Source organism: Hirundo rustica, chromosome 15 (assembly GCF_015227805.2).
Source record: "Hirundo rustica isolate bHirRus1 chromosome 15, bHirRus1.pri.v3, whole genome shotgun sequence".
Taxonomy (NCBI): Eukaryota; Metazoa; Chordata; class Aves; order Passeriformes; family Hirundinidae; genus Hirundo; species Hirundo rustica.
This window is the reverse complement of record NC_053464.1, coordinates 7,991,655-8,004,904: the sequence shown is the minus strand read 5'-3', so window position 1 is coordinate 8,004,904 and position 13,250 is coordinate 7,991,655. Positions and strand designations below refer to the sequence as shown.

At 44.3% G+C, this 13,250-nt stretch overlaps 1 protein-coding gene across 1 annotated transcript in view; it reads right to left on the bottom strand.

Moving 5' to 3' along the window:
- Nucleotides 1-5,318, bottom strand: part of XYLT1 (xylosyltransferase 1) — a 178,736-nt gene extending 173,418 nt beyond the window's left edge. Inside the window, exon 1 of the mRNA XM_040079050.2 lies at nucleotides 5,097-5,318. Coding sequence (XP_039934984.1) covers nucleotides 5,097-5,318 — 222 coding nt within the window. The remainder of the gene's footprint in view (nucleotides 1-5,096) is intronic.
- Nucleotides 5,319-13,250: the final 7,932 nt, after the last annotated feature.

The following is a 13,250-nucleotide window of genomic DNA, read 5'->3' as shown; positions in this document are numbered from 1 at the left end:
TGCTAATTATTTTATTCACAATGGGTATCTTAACTAAGCTGTTTCACTGAGCCCAGTGTACTAAAGTGAGACTCAACTTCTAGAGACTGATTCATTCTGGACTGGTTTAACACAGAAATTATTAGCTCACATTAAGCTTCTTCACACTTTTCAGGCCTGGAAACTTTTCTGGAAACCAGTTTTCCCTCATTTCCCGTGTTCATATTAAATTACTGAGGTCACAGGTCTACATCAACAAGACACATAGAGTGGAATATATTTAAATAGGTACCATTTGATTGTGTCTACATATATGGGTCCTATACACTCACTGATGTAAGCAAAAAGGATAAATCAGTGGTGGAATAGTTCCTTTTTCCTTGAAAACTCATTTGTTTTATGGAGCTTAACAGCTTATTTTACACTCAAGTGCAGCTCTGTAGAATGAACTCCTAGGGACTACAGTGACTCTTCCAGCAGTAGCCCTGTTCCTCACCCACAGCAGAGGCTCCCTCCTCCAACACTCCCTGCTGCCACCCCTGTGCAAAGCTGTGCTTTCATGCTGGTGCTGCACTGAAAGCTGTGCTCAGTGCAGAAACCCACTTGTCCCGTACCTCCCACACGGATGCTCGGCAGAGGGTAGGTCTGGGCTGTGTATTTGTTTCTGGCAAAACAGTGCTGGGAATCCACCTGCACAATCTAAACATTCCATGGGCACACACACTTCAAAAGAAAGCCCTCATTTCCAAACATGAAAGAATCCCAGGCTTTCATATGATACACAAGGTGAATTCTGCACTGGTCTTAGTTTGGGGAAGCATTTGGAAAAGGCCAGGGGAAATAACTGATGGATGAACCTTAGAGAAAATGGAGTAAAATCTCCTGGGTTTCCTTTCCTGTATGATTCCCACGGTGTTTTCCAGCATTAGAGTTGCTGCTACTTTGCTTTTAGTTACAACAACTGATAACAGTTTTTATAACCCTTAGCGTGGAGCAGAGCAGCCTTGATGCCTTTCCTAGCTTCAGTAACCAACAGGGATTACAGAGTTTAGGCACACATTGTAATTACTTTTTGCTTCCTGTACCTTTAACCTGGTGGAGCTCAGCATGCATCCCCAAGAGGTGACAAGAAAGGAAAAAGCAAGAAAAAACAGACTTGAGCACATTCAGCTGATCAACCCATGGAGGACCCAGCCCTGCTCTCCATACTGCTGGGAAAAGAAAAAACTACCTCACTTTCCACTACAGATATAAAATGAAGGAGAGGCACCGGTGATCCTCAGGACCGTCCTCCCTAGCTTAACTTTTGCTTGGAATTAAAACTGCTCACTGACCCCAAACACACTTTCTTTTCATTCTACAGTTCTCAACATTTTGAGCTATGGATATGTTTGGTTCCTCTGACAGCTTCATGCTGCAAGAAACACACCATTTCTTTAAAAGAACACACCAAATTTCAGACTGAAGAAATGCTTTGATCCCACACCAGCAGGCAAGAGCTGTATTTCACTGAACTGACAGTAACAGTGCACTGGCATTTCTCCTTTATGGCAAAGAGACAGCAGGGAAAAGCTGAGGCTACCAGGAGGCACAAAGGAGCAGCACATACCCATGGACAGTGCCTTCAACACCCACTTCCAAGGCAGGGGCCACAGCTGGGCAGCACAAGTGCACCCCTGTGCTGCACAACAGCCTGTCAGTGAAACATCACAGCAGCAGAGGCCCTGCTGTCACATCCCTCTCATCCTCAGCAGCCCCAAAGCAGGGATTTGCATCCCATTCTCTTCCCTTTGCGCTCCCAACACACAACATCTGCAAGCCCCTTCCACCATCGCTAGCAGGCTGGGATGCATTAAGGAAACCCGAGACTGAGGAGCATGCTTATGGTATTTTCACAAAAAGCTGTTGCACGCTTTTCAAAGATAAAGACCCTTCCATAAGAATCAATCCATTCTCAGAAGGGAGCTTAATTCTTCTGTGCTTTTGACACGTGAGTTATGCAGCATGAATAAAGCTTGTGCAAAGGGTGCAGCTGCAAGAACGGTTGCAAGTACCATTGAAATCAGTGCTAACGATACAGTTGATACTTCTTTAGAAGTTATCTATAAGCTGGTTTAATCAAATATGGAACAACTGCAGGAAACTGCTTATGACTAATGAAAGCTCCAGATGTAGCTGGTCAGGGGATCTAGCACAGTAAGTGCTTTCAGTTGCAAAATTGCTCAATTCAAAATTGTTTCTTCCTGCCAAGTTGGCAATTCCCATTCAATTACATACAGGTACAGTGGCAAACCTTTTACTACAGTACAATGTCATTTTATCTACCAAATGATAGTGTTTATTGCATGTAACTGACAGCATTTAATAAAAACCTAAATATCTTTTAAACACCTAGTTCAAAGGATTACGTTTCTTTTCCCGCAGACACAAATTACCAAATCCTCACACTACGTATATCTAAGTCGGTAAAGTAAAATACGCACCCCCATTTCAGACTTGCACACAGGACTGAGACAAACCAAAAACAAGATAAATAAAAGCACTGTAGCATCATATGGCAACTTTCAGACACAGGTTTGAAAAGCACTGTCTTCTGCCAAGTGTCCAAAATCTGGTTTGCATAACTATTTAGCATAAAGGCTCGTATAGGGGTAGTTAGTGGAGCACGGGAAAAAAGTACAAAAGCCATGATTAAGTACTACATCACAGATGAGCATTTAGCAGCCTTTAAAAAATGTACTCCTCAAGAGGTATTAAAACTCACCACTCCACTCACAGACCAAAGACACATTGAAATTAATACTATTTTTGGTTAAAATGCAAGACTGAGAAATCTTTGAAAAATCCTTGGAGGGCCCCTCAGATGCGCTTAACCCACGACATGTGGATATAATGCAACCACTGTATTCACACCAGTCAGCTCCTCCAACTGTTGCAAAACAATTTGACACACACAAACTATGGGAAACTCGGATTGAGGAGGGTACTAGCTTTGCTTGGATATTATATAAATTGCATTGTAACGTGCAAACAAAGCAACAGGAAAAAATATAATTCCATTTCTCATCGATTTCAAATCTGAAATCAAGATTGGTAACATAGGCAAGGCTGGAAACTTTACCTATCAGTTTAATACAGGTGCCAAGTTTTTAAGGCAGAAGGCTGCAGAAAGCCAATTTCCCTATCACTTTCCACCAAGCACGCATTGCAGTCGATAAATGGATACTTTAGTGCGAGGCTTTGTATTCTGACAAAGTAATTTTAAGGACGGTGGCCACTTCCCAGTACACAGGCTAAGCAAAGCCACAAGTACCATAAAGTCATCTTGAAGAAGCCTTCCCAAATCAGCTCTTGACAAAGCATCATTAAGTACACCGCCACTTGCTTTGAGCATTGTTGCCTTTCTTTTTTTAATATCAAAGTCAGACATTGCGGCACAGCCCAGTGTGATCCATACTAGTCATTTAGATAACGAGGGGAAAATAGGTGCCCTCAGCATGTGTTTTAAAACATGTTTTCTATTCAGAACCCCAGTGCTCCATCTTTAGGTCTTTGATCAAAACTGTATGCAAGAGGCGTGATTCATAACTGCCAGCATCAAAATACTCATATTCAGTGTCTGCGTATGGCCAGAACGGAAACAATGAGCTCTCGACCCCGAACCCGGCACATCGGGTGCAAACTGCACACGGAACATTTGCAGGACAACTGCTAAGAGTATGTGCTCCAACACAGCCCAGAGCCCACAGAAGTGGATCATTTCCTAGAAAGTCTGGGGAGCTGGGAAGCAGGGCTGAAGCTCCAGGTGCAGCCTGCCCTCTCCCGGCCCCCTGCCTGCCCAGGTACCAGCATCCGCCAACCTTGATAACCCACAGTGGAGAGATCAGGAAGGGAAAAAGCTGGAGGAGACTGAGAGATGAAAGCATAAAAGCCTTGATGGACAGGAAGAGAGGCAGAGGGCAAGGTGCAGGAGGAAAAATAGTGTAGCCTAAATAGCTACATTTATGAACACAGCAAATACCAAGATAGGATTTCGTGTAGAGACAAAAACTGAATCCAGTAAACTAGAATTTTAACTTTCACATCTAGAAAGCAGAGCAGGATCTGCACACAGTGGATGGGCACGTACTACAAGCTGTCCCAAACGTTGGTGATGGAGTGAGTATTCACGTGCTGGGAGCTCAGCTCTTCGCATCCTTTCGAGGCCAAACCACTCACTGTAATTTACAAGGGTAAGGCACCTCTGAACACCAGTTCTTGCCTTCTCTCTCACGGATGTAAACAAAAATACAGAAACTGACAAAACTAAGCGTGCACTTTGACAGGCATCACTTACTTAATGTAAGCCTACTGCTAAACGAATAAAGTGGAAACCAAAGGAACCTTCTCTCGAGCTGGAGAATACTAGTACTGGTGCTACATATCTAAGATTTGCAAAAACACTGTTAATTTGCTTTTTCACATGCCAAATAGAAAAGTCAAAAATAGAAAACTCAACAATAGAAAACTCAACTGGCAATAGATGTAGATTTGCAACCCCTTGTGGTTTCAGGCCCGAGTCATTTGAATGAAAACCGGGGAGTTTGCAAAAGAACGAGATAAGAGACAAGGTCTTCATCCCGTGTGGGCACGGTTTCAGCGTCCCTGAGTTGTCAGCGGTTACTAAAACGATTGCATTACATTTCACTGCCCATCACCTCCGGGGCCTGTTAGAGATGTGCAATAAAGAACAGCGCCAGTGCGCTTCGCCGTGTGGAAAAAGCAAAGTAGCACCGAAACAAACCCCCAGGACGGTGTGGGGCAGGCGGCTCTCCCGCGAAGTTCGGGGATGCTGGGATGCCCGCGGCGGGCAGCGGCGCGAATGGGACGAGAGATCCCTCTCTCGGGGAAGGGAGAGGATCCCACGGATGCCTTTTCCGGCTCCGCACCGCGCTCCCGCCGGACCGGGGCAGGACCGGCCCCGCACCGCGGCACCTGCGGGCGGCGCCCACGCGGGCTGCGGGGAACGCGAGCCCCGGGGCGACCGCGCCTCGCTCGCCCCAACTTCCCCGCGCCGCAGTCCCGGCAGAAGCGCCGCCAGACGCCGTGAGACACCGCCGCTCCCGCTCCCCGCCTACCATCGCCTTGCCGTGCGGGGCGGCGGGTCCGCGGCGCTGCGGCTGCCCCCGCTGCTCTCCGCCGCGGTCTCGCTTCTCGCGGCCGCCGCGCTGCTCCTCGCCGGCGTCGAGGGAGGTGAAATTCCAGACGAGGAGGGTCTGCAGGAGCAGCACGGTGAGCGCCGCCACCAGCGCCGAGCGGGAGCGCCGCGCCAGCCGCCGGGCGCACGGAGCCGCCACCATCTTCGCTGCTGCTGCCGCCGCCGCGCTCCCGAGAGCCGCCGCATCCGCCGCGGCACCGAGTTTTCAGCCGGGCAGAGCCAGACGTCAGCAGGAGGAGGGCGGAGGTGGGGAAGGAGGGAGGGGGGGGGAAGGAGGAGGAGGTGTTCGCGGCGCGTGGGGATGGGGGAAGCCGGCGGGGAGCCCGGGCGGCGCGGCAGCCCGCGGCCGGGCCAGCCCGGGGCCAGGGGTGGGGTTGGCGGAGGAAGAGGAAGGAGGAGGAGGGAGGAGGGTGGGCTGGAGGCGGAGGAGGAGCGGGGTGCTCGGCGGGCGGGCGGGCGGGCGAGCCCCGGCGCTGCGTGAGGGGAAGGGGCCGGGGCGGGGCGGCGGCGGCTCCCGGCGGGCGGGGCGGGGCGGGAGGGGGCGGCCGGCGGCGGGGCGGGCGGCGAGTGCCATCTTCTGAGGGAACGCGGCCTCACGCCGCGCCGGGCCGGGCCGGGCACCTGGCGGCACCCGCCTGCGGACCCGTCACCGGCAACAACGGGCCCAAATTCCCCAAGATGAGATGATGTATGTTGGGTTTTCCCCCGAAGGAAAAGGGCCCCTGGCAGCATTTCGCCTCAGTGGATTGAGAGCGAGGGCAAGGTGCGGCACCTCCACAGCCCGGTGAGGTTTGCAGGGACCAGGCACAAGGCGACTGTAACTGGATGCTCAGTGTCTCAACAAGTGAACATAACGAACTTCAGTTGCCTTTTCCTCCCATACTGATATTGGCTTTCTAATCTGAAAGATCTCATTATCTGATGATAGGACAGAAGTAGGGAGGGTTTGTTTGGGTGGTTTTTCTTTTTTAATCTGCCTCAACAGTGCCTCTTTTTCTAAGCTTAATTCCACTTTACAAACCAAATCCAAAGGTCAAAAATATCTCCTGATAAAAACAGTTGTTTTTTAAAATGACAGCTAGGAAGGATTTGCACAGACTGGTGTGATTTTGTTTCCGTTAGAAGTGCTTTAGTTTCTGATCTGAAGAAAATGAAACAAGAAGATTCAGAAGCATCTTTTATTAAGGGAATTTTCCTAATGATCCAGTGAGGCTACAAATGAAATTTTATTGGGAGGAGGTATCCTTCCTTGCAACATTTCACAAGCAGATGATGTGTCAGTTTCAAAGAGTGCCACACTCTGAGTATCACTGACTTAGAGGTGTCTCTGAAACAGAAAGGTCAAAATACATCATCAGTAACTTCCAGGGAAATCAGCCCAGAAAGGCTCCTCTCTGTGTGACAGCAGAGCATCGGCTGGCTGACCTTCCATTCATGCAGTGGAACCGTGCCCCATTTTTGCCAGCTGGGGTGATGGCAGAGAGCCCGTGAAAACAAATTTTGACAGTGTTGAGCTTCCACACCAGTTGCACATGCATCAGATTTACTGGTCCCACAACACAGTGAAGTGAGCTGTTAGAACAAAGAAATGAAAGAGACTCAAAGTGTTGCTGAATATTGTGACATTCTGCACAACTTGAGAAGATGATGGATAATTTTTGTTCCAAACTAGCAAATAATTGGGCATTATAACCGCCATCAAGCAAATTTGCTGACAAATGCAAGATAAAAGCATCTTCCATTTGGGATTAAACGCTTTTCTCTTCAAAAGAAAGTTGTGTTCCTAGTAAGTGGTTGCTCCCTGCAGCCTTCCCTTGGGCTTGTAGATGGCAGGAGGTGCTCATGGTGCCAGAAAAGAAACAGGCTCTGAAACAGGCCAAATGACCAAGAGCTCTCAAGAGCTTCAGGACCTGATTCCAGTCCTGCATACCTCATTGGGAAATGGGAGACTCATTCCCATGGATAAAGGGCTAAAAGCCCTAACAGCAACATCCAAGGCAGGCAATACTTCAGCACAGGGCAACACTGCTTTCTATAAAAGGAGCACAGCAGTAATTGTGATGAACTTGTGATCCATGGTTCTTTAAAATTTTATGACCTATTGGAAAATTTCCTCCAGATTTTATGGGGTAATTTTTATGCTGGAAAATGTCTCTGGGTGTCCCTAATCTCTGTATGTAATTAGTGTGACTGATAGGGCAGCGAGGAACAGCAGTGCATGCTCAGTCTCACACATGTCCTACTGAAAGCTCTTCTGGAGAGAAGATTTGTATCCAAACCACAATAATTTATAGGCCATAAAGATCTGAGTCTTGGGTGTAAAGTCAGCCCTGTGTATGGGTGGGAGCCCCAGCATGAGACACTTCTGCACTGACAGAAAAAGCAGAGCAGAGAGAGGAGCAGATTTCTTCTCCTTCAACATCCTCCTTTCCCTGTATTTAGAGACATGTAAAATCTGGAAAGGGTAGTGCAGTAGGTATGGCATTCATTTTTAATACTGTGGTACAACCAATGACCACTAACTGTTCAAAACATCCTTCTCCTGTGCTAAAAAAACCAGCCAAATAGAAGGAAGAGAATTTAACTAATACACTTTTTTTTCTTGTGCTGATTCACACTAAAAAGTGAAAAGGGCAAGGCTGAGCATCTTGAGAATATGAAGATGAAAAAAAAAAAATCACAGAAACTGAAGAAATGAACTGTACCAATCCAAAGAACAAACTAAAAACAAAAATTGCATAAAACGGTTAAATTAATTTTCTTCTTATTATGAATAATGGGAGCTTGATTGAGCTGTGTTGTATCAGAAAATATTTAATCAGGTTACACAGAAGACACTTGAGAGAGTTACCACTGAAAATTCCCCATGTTGCCCATGTTAGGTGAAAATTAGTATCTAGCACAGAGTATATAAGAGAAAAAAACAGATTTGATTCTTATATAAGTATTATGTTGGTTGCACGTAACTGTCAAAGAGACAGTGTTTTAAGCAAGGGTAACAACTGTGACTTGGCTAATTTGCTCTAAAATCCCAAGACGTAATTGATTTAAATATTTTTTTTTTGGCCACTGCACAGGTATGTAAATTCAGTATGGGAGTGTTTGAGAGATGGAGGGTATCAATCTTGCCTACTTAAAATGTTGTAAAAAAAGAACCATACTCAGTTCCATTTTAGTCTGATCTACTTTGCTAGATTTACCTATCCTGTTATTAAAAAAAAAAATGTTTCCTCCTCCTAACAGTGTAAATACAGTCTAAAATTGCAGCAAGTAACCAGACTTTGTACAAAGAAGTACGTGAAGTTGAGAGCAGTGCTAATAAGCAATATCCTTTGCTCTACTTTGCAGAGCTTATGGTCCATCTGGTGAACAAACACTGCAGGCTTATCTGAACTCCAACTCACAGCCTGACTCATAGGCGGTTTAGAAGCACATTCTGTAATCAGTGGAAGACTAAGTTATTTCAGAGTGAAGATTTGCATTTTTCTTAAAAACAGTCATGTCCTTATCACATCAAAATTTAGATTTTGGATATGTGTTATGAGATGAAGGGGAAAAAGGTGAAAAACTAAGAATGGGTATCTCTAATATACTAAGTCTTAAGATCTGTGAGGAATACAGAACAAATAGCAAATTTGTGTATATTCTTATGATATCAAAAAAATCACAGCACCTAAGGAATGTGCCTTAGGAATAGAAAAGGTTGGAAACAAGCCACAAGCAGTGTTCAATGAGTAATCTGCAGCAGCAGTAGCAATGCCTTCTGAAGTTTGGGCTTCTTCCCTGAAGTGACAAAGCCTTTCTTTTCTTCTCCTTCCATCTCTACCAGAACAATGCACGACTCCTAATCCCTTTAGTGCTTATGGAGGATATAGGCCTTTTCCCTGAGAGTCTGACAGTCTTACTGGTCTAAGCATCAAATCTGAAAGAGCAAAACAGGGTAGGGAATTACTCCTTGAGAATTTCACCATCTCAGACTACAGGTCACTGCCTTCTCTGCAACAAGTTCCCAAAACTTTGCTTTTTGTTTTTAAACACTGGTATATCACTAGACTTAAAAGGTAGAGGAAGTGTATTTTGATTTTTTTGGAACCACGGAACCACTATTAACTTCATATTCTGCAGTTCAGTCATTTTGTGGTATACATGTGTGTTCTTCACCACTCAGGTATACTGTACCATGGATATTCACTCTTCCATATTTTCTTTTCATAAACAAAACCAAGATTCTTTGCCATCAGGCTACTCTCCAAGTGGGTTATAAAATTCGAGTTCTCTCTTATGTACATAGGCAGAACTAAAGCCAATGGAGATGTGACCACTGCACTCGAGAAATGCCTTCCATTCTGGTGGTTTTACAAAACTTGAGATTCCAGCAAATCTTTCTTAATCCAATCTGGTTTCATTTTGCCACATCACAAATGCAAACTCTGGTGTCAATGAATATGCAAAAGCCAAATTTTTGACACCAACATTTCATTCTGGTAACGCTGTCTAAATTATCAACTGAACATACTGTGTCAGGATTCAAAGACAATAAAAGCAGGTTCTATGTTCAGTTTGTATGAAATACATAATATGGATGTGGAATGTCTATTACGCCTTCCTTCTGAGAGATAAATTTAGTTCAGGACCTTGGCATATGCTCCACTTCAAGAAGTCAAGGAAAATAGCAGAATTATTCCCTTCACCATCACATTAAAGCATCCCTTTTTCTTTATAATCTCTTGCATATAAAACCTTTTACTATCAATGAGGGGAAATGGCTGTATATGTACGTTATATACAGCCCTCCGTATTGTGACAGCTTTTTCTTTCAGCCAGTGGTCGAGGATAATCACGGAAGGATTACCCATCTGTTCTTGCCATGTGGCATTCTGTCTTCAGTAAGGAGATACTGCAGTTCACAGCTTCCTGCAGTTCTTTTTATTCTGATGTACTCTCATTAACTAAAAATTGTTTTATTATCCATCTCAGTTACTAAGTTGGAAAGTCTGGAAGACTCATGAAGGTGACCTACTTTGGATTATCTAAATTACAACCACTGCCTGTTGCAAATAGCACTTCATTTAGATGCAGGTCTCTTTGGCTTGGGCTTCCATTCCAGGTTTTGCTTTTTTTTCCTGTCTGTCCACTTGATGGAAAAAGACAAGTGGTACACAAAAAAGAGAAATCAAAGGAGAAGAGATGGAAAAAAGAGACTTTTTCACTAAGAGTGACTTTGTAGGTTGTGTTTACATGATTAGTCAGTTTTTCAGAACACCCAGCAGTTTTTAGGCTACATTTACTATGATGACATACCAGTGCAAAGTATATATAGAAATTTACCCCAGCAGTCACCTGAAACATGTTCTATGTGTCTAAACTACTGAGATATCACTATCACTTGCTGCAGGAAAAATAACTAGAAAGGGAACAAGGTTTTAAAGAAGATTTCAATAGTCTTTCATTTTCGCTAACACTGGAAAATACAGTATTTTAAAGACAAAGTTTTATTCTTAAGCTCCTGATATGATGCAAATTCATCTGTATGAAAGCTTTCTGTGAAAACATATCTGATGAAATAGCATGACTGTTCTTCCCAAACAGAGCCATTTTGTGGTAATTGATTTAATACAAGCTTTTCTGTCACGAAACATTGTTTATGATGGTATGTCAAACCCAGTATTGGCAGCCTCAACAGGTCACTTGGTACCACTTGTGCACACAGGGCAGTCCCACAGAGCACAGTGTGTCAGGTGGAGCTGGAACTGTTTGCCAACATGTGACAGTGACATTTGCCTGAGCTTCTGCATAAAGTCTCCAAACCCTTGGACAAAGCTTCCCAGGGCAGGGAGTGGGGGAAGTGCATTTCTGCCCTTTTCCCCTGGGAGAGGAGAATCAAACAGGTAGCCTGATTTCCTGCTGCGCTTTCTATCAGCTGAGTTTGCAAAAGAGTGCTTCAGCTTCCCTCTGACTCTGGTCTGCCAACACCATGGCCCATGTAGGATATTGCAGAGCAAAGACAATTATACAAATTTAAGCAAACAAACTTGATAACTACCATTAATCTTTCTGTAGTTAGAAAGTCATTAGCAAAAGCGGATGCAAAAACCTGTTAGGCTGTAATTTGGATGCTACAAGGAAAGCAAGTTCTCAGACAAGGAATTTGATGTACCTTAAAAGAAACAAAGTTTTTGGAAGAGTAAGGCATTAGTCCACGTATGGCAAAGATGGCTGTGTACGATCTCTCATTTTAATAGCTTTTGAATTCATAGAAGTGGTAACACATTGTAAACACCTCCTCACTGAGTTAGGGAGGCTTTTGGTAAAGCTGACACCTCCGTTACAGTCTTTGAGAATTTGTCCTGTTCTTGACAGCACTGACTTTATCTATGCCTCATTCTTCCATCACAATGGAAAACTCTCCATAAACATGTGAGATTCCATGTGAATCTAGCAAATGTGCTCCTCTCAGGAACAAGTTCCTATCTTGACGAGACAAAAAGGAAGGTTCTTGAAGCCATATGGAGACTGAGGAGCCAGAGGAGAATTCTCATGAGGTAGGGACCTACAGCAGTTTTGCAGAAGCAGACCAGTGCCTTGTTGTGCTCTTCTACATCTGGTTGTTCACAGAATCACAGAATTCTTTGAGCTGGAAGGGACCCACAAGGGTCATCAAGTCCAACAGAATGGCCCACACAGAGATCCAACCTACGGCCTTGGCACTAATAGCACCATGCTCCAACCAGCGGAGTTTGTCTGTATGGTTTGGGCTTCGCAATGATTTCTGCTTTAATGAACTTTAAGACTGGTAGGAAAAAGAGCTGGTAAACCTATCTGTCCTCAGCAACCTCACACAAAACATACCAGCTCCCTGCAATTTGCAAAGCTGATGCTGACCATGCCTGAGCAGAGGCTAGTAGGCAGCTCTCACTTGTAATCAGTGGTTTGTCTGCTGGTGTGGCGGCCTGCAGCTGCACAGAGCAGGCCAAGTTACACCACAGTACAGCACGTACTGTTGTAACCACTTTTAAGGAAAAGGCGTGGTTTAGTGCCTGCCAAATCAGCTCCATCAGTTTTGAGAACTGATTCTCATCTCACATAGAAGCACTGTGGATGTGCTGACTTTTCATTGAGGGCTGCTGGAGGTAGAGGCTTGTTTGCTCTGTGGTCTCACTGAGGGAGATACTAAAATTCAGGTCTGCCTTGTAAGATGGAGATACATGACTGCAGTTCTACCTTTTGAATAGTACAGTTCTCGCCATGACAACTCAGTGCTGAAATTACTGTTTCCTTCCACCTATTTCATTACTAAGTTATGGGTATGACACACATCTGACACTTATTTGCCTGGAGAACATTCTGCTCCAAAAGGCCGGGAGGTGTTTGCCACTGTTGTGGCAGTGAGGCGATGTGTAGGAGACACCTGCCTGTGTAGTTCACGTGCTACATTGCAGAATTGCTCAAATACCTAAATGCCTGTATGCACAAAACGCAGGATATTCATGTATAGGCCTTTTGAATAGACAAGATGCCATGGATGAAAGTGTAGCTCACAGAATACAGATTAGGGATTGGAATTTAAATTGCAATTCTTTGCCCCAGGACTGATGCTAAAAGGTGTTACATTTCTTGTGTAGGCAGAGAAAATTAAGAAAAAAACCTAAATATTATTCAGTGAAAGGGAAAATAAGTAGACACTAAGTGATTACACTGTGCTCTTAAAACAATTCAAGTATTCTCCAAATTACAGTATAAGTTAAATTCTTCAGGAAGTCTATGTAAGAAGTTATTTGTATATACTGTGCAAGCCACCTTTAAGATCAAACAAAATGTTATGTTGAATTTTAATCCAAATTCTGAATCATGTAGTAAATTTTGACAACACATGAATGATCCATTTCAACACAACTTGCATTCTCAACAGTGTCTCATGTGACATATGGCCCAGAAGCCTGGGATGGCTTCTACTATTGCAATTTGATGTAGGAGTGGCACACACCTTTCTTGATTAGTGAAAGTAAAGTTTTGTATTAGATTTTTCTTACACTGAAAAGTATTACAATAAAATATTTTATATCTCTCATGTAAA